Raw genomic sequence first — 4,142 nt, forward strand, 5'->3', positions numbered from 1 at the left:
GCAGAACAAAAGAAGTTGAAATAAACATTCGTTGTTAAGGAAAATTGACGATATTACAAGCAAAATCGCAGAATACTTGGAACAAATAGGAAGCTTAGCAGTATGGAATCCAAGTATCATTTCCTAAGTAAAATTCGATGTAAATGGACTCCCGTCCGTCAAAAAACTGTCCACTTTATGTTTTCAGTTTTATATTCTTCGGGAGGAAAACTAAACATTATCCTCCAAGAAAAATAAGTATGTATAATGAGTAAAATATATAATATATGATCTCTGTATATATATATATATATATATCTATAAATAAATATTTTACACTTCAACAATAACATAGGCTGCTGGCGCGCGCAATTTAGAACGATAAGAAAATAATTATCAACACAATCGTATGTTTCGATGCATCTTGTTCTTGCGTGAATATTAAAATAGAAAATATCTTTAATTGCGTTTGAGATTCGTTGCCAGACTCTGTATAAAAATTTAATCAATTGCTCAATCACGAATCTATTATTCTTTCCAGTAAAAATATACAATACATACTCATCGATTTACAATTAGAATATTCATAATTTCCATATACAAAGACTTCTTCATTGTTTCATTACGTAGTTATGCCGAATAGTTTACGTCATGGTAACTTGTGGCTAAAAAAAGTTATAAACTATTATAAAAATTTCGCATGTAATGCGTGATAAACGAATAAAAATAAAGATGTACGTATAAGGCAGTGAAGAAATCAGTCAGCCAAGTCGGCAAATCATCTCTTTGAACGCATTGCCGAATTCAACAGGTAATTTAAAATTAACAATCCATGATACCGCGACAACGCGCGCGCTTGCTAAAAATCCGCGGACAGCCTTATGCCGCGGGCTCGATCGGATCGTTAAATGACGATTCTCGATGCGGAAAGAATATACACACATCTTATTTATTTTCGTCAAAAATCAGTAATGATCCTTGACGTCGATATTTTTCGAACCTATACCTGCCGTATTACCTGCTCATACCGGCGGTGGCCCCCTAGGATAGCGTACTTGCAGCGTGAACCGATTTAGTGTGTTCCCAGCCTCGCAACAATACGGTCTCAAGAAATAAATAATAGCAGCGAAAAAGACTGTCAGAAGGGCGAAAGAGAATTTTGCCACTTTGCCGATTCGCTGGATTCTCACCCAACTCTGGGAAATTGGTTTGCCATCGAAGTCGTCTTTAGTCTCGCTTCTCGTCGTCGACACCGATTCTGTGTCGCTTTTTGACGTATCTGTACCGCAGATAGTTCTCTTGCGTTTGCTAAAAAAACAGGAGAAGAAAAAAATATTTCGATGATCGAAAGAAGTGCTGTTTAATAATTATCGGATACCAATGTGTATCAATGTGTATCGTGTTTATATTTTACGCGGTCCAGTTTACACTATTATTTTATTTATATCGTATAACGTATAGATTTTGTTTTATTAAATAATGTGTTAATCTGCTAGTCAGGCATATATATTTGACTGTTTGGAGGAGAAACTTGCAGAAGTTCGCGACAACGAAAATTAATTTATACTGTCCCACGGGTCACGATAATACGAGCAAACCGGTAATAGCAAAGTTCGTCGGAAAATCAATTTGGAGATGCATGCACGTAACTTGGAAGTTGCGAGATTGGACTTGCAATTACAGCTGCCCTATTCCTCCATTAGCATTACGTAAGTGTATGGTTATTTAACTTTTCTGCAAACTCTCGCGTTAATTCGCGAACGGTAAAGCTTCAAACATACCGTTTCATTAAAATCTAGCTGTTTACAGTCGTGGAAGAAGATGAAAAAGAAAAAAGGAAAGAAAAGGTAGCGAAACGGAAGATCGTCAATCGAAGAAAATGGTACTGAGTTTTTATATCTCTTTTTATGACTCAGAGTGCGGCAGATGTTTCACGCCCGCGAAACTAAACCTATTATCGCCACCACCGAGCGGTGATTGAACGTCCCTATAAAAACATCCTTAAAACAAAGTTAAATGAGATATACCGTGGTGATAATTGGAATCTGTAATTATATTGGTGAACATTATGAGATTGTACTCGACAAATAAGAAGAGAAGAATAAAAATGATCGCTTTACTAAATTACAAACGATGATACATTATTATATTTCTCCAGCCTAATATTTTGAATGCCAATAACACAAAACAATGTAAAATTGCGGCTTGTGGAAGACTATAATCTACTGTATGATTAAAATTTTTTGTGTTTTAAGATGTGCATTACTGTAAGAAATAGTGCAGTTATTATGCTCGTTCTCGGCAAAGTTCTTATATTCAAATGAGTGGTCGCCTAATATCCAACGCAGGACCAACGACCTCATGCGTCCCCACATCTAAAGAGTCGTCTTCATTCTTCCCATTTCGACGTTATGCAAATGAAATGCGAGCGTATAAGCAGGCAGTTCTTAAATTCTGAATGGAGCCTCAAATGCTTTAGTAAAGTTCGACGACCGTTTGCTTATTTATGATGTGATTCGATTGTCACCTCATTTGGATGATGTAATATCGATTATTTAAATGTACGACTGAATCGATTGTCTTCTCTGTACTTTTGAATAGAGTTTTGAAAAAGTTTTAACGCGTAGAGATTTGGAACTGCGATAAGAACTGATAGAAGAAAGATCGTAGGTACTTACTCTGCGGGATAATTAACCTGACTAGCCGTTCGTTTGATCGCACGCACATCCATGCTCGCCCGTTCATGCGTACGCACGATGAGCTCCCTGCACTGCTTCTGCAAATCGCGTAGCTCAGTCTCGGCGTACTCGATTCTCTTCCAGAGATCGGTCAGGACCTCGCTACCCGGTGTCAGTTGGGTCTCCAGGCTACGCGTAAGTCGCCGAAGCGCGGCCAATCTGCGCTCGCGCTCGCTCAACTCTTGATCGCTCCCACTGTCGGAGATTCCACTGTCGGAGAGTGAACCACCTTCTTGCGTATGATTGCTCGCGGAACTGCCGGCGAATTTTCCACAGTGCATCTCTTCCGTCGTTACATCGTTCAGCACCGCATCATTCTGAAACACAGTTATATTATCTTATGATTATTGGTATGATTAGATTGATACAGGATGTTAAAAAAAACATTTCAATATTTATACACGAAGACGAAAGAAAAGATTGGTTAAATATATATAGCATTTTTAATTGGTTGTAGCAGTCAATGGTTGCGTTAGCATATCGAAATCCTATATTAACATTGCGGATAGACTAATGCAACAAAAAATTTGCTGCAGCAGCCAATCTTTTCTTTCAATGTATGGTATAGATATTATATGTGCACACCATATTGAGTAAAAAAACCTTAAAGCGATTGTTATTTCATAAATAACAATCGCACGTGTGATAAGTATGAATGGATTATAAGTATATTTACAAAAAAATTGCAGTTAAAGCAGCCTCCGAATTATCGTAACATATGAATTGATCACGATGGTTAAAGAAATCTCAGGCGGACTACAATGGAACGATCGACGTGCGACGGATCGCGAGATTCTGATAAGTGGCGAGGTATACTCGAGAGGACACGATATCGAATATTGTATAATCCACTCTTGCGCGTCACCGGAGGGCATCGAAAAGCGTATAAGACGATTATATAAAGTATAGGGAGGGAGAAAAGACGAGGGTGTAAGGTGGAAAAGTGAGAATAAGGCAGGGATGTTCGATGTTAAATCACCACGCGATATGTTAACGAACGTTTTTGTAAGATTAGCATACGACTTTCCGAGATAACTAGCGCGAACTGGATGAAGATCTTTCCGATTTTTTTCTTTTCGTCACGACTCACGTGTATATAAGTACGCGACAAGAGTAAATCAATATATTCTCATGAGAAAGATATATACGCGTCTGGTATCAGATACGTTTGCACTATGGATGTGTGACGGCATGGCGCGAATACTGGCGAAAATGCCAGTGGTAGTGGTCGAGTAGTAGACAGACAGCCGAGAGAGGAAGGGTAGCTGCTGTGGAAGAAAGGGTAGGTTTAGGCTGTTTGCAACGGTGGAGACGGAGGGAACGAGCCTCCGGTAATGAAAAGCGCGATCCGCATACCAAGTAGCAACCTTCAACCTAGCCTATATATAAGTCGGTATACTCTCTGTCTCTTTCTCTCTCTCTCTC

General features: G+C 38.8%; 1 protein-coding gene across 1 annotated transcript in view; it reads right to left on the minus strand.

Annotated features, from left to right (window-relative positions):
* Positions 1-1,001: 1,001 nt before the first annotated feature.
* LOC105620538 overlaps positions 1,002-4,142 on the minus strand; it is a 39,674-nt gene continuing 36,533 nt past the window's right edge. The window contains exons 20-21 of the mRNA XM_012202029.1: positions 2,658-3,034; positions 1,002-1,287 (exon numbers count right to left, since the gene is read on the minus strand). Of these exons, the coding sequence (XP_012057419.1) occupies positions 1,002-1,287; positions 2,658-3,034 (663 nt within the window). The remainder of the gene's footprint in view (positions 1,288-2,657; positions 3,035-4,142) is intronic.

Source organism: Atta cephalotes (genome assembly GCF_000143395.1).
Source record: "Atta cephalotes unplaced genomic scaffold scaffold00027, whole genome shotgun sequence".
In the NCBI taxonomy this organism is placed as follows: domain Eukaryota; kingdom Metazoa; phylum Arthropoda; class Insecta; order Hymenoptera; family Formicidae; genus Atta; species Atta cephalotes.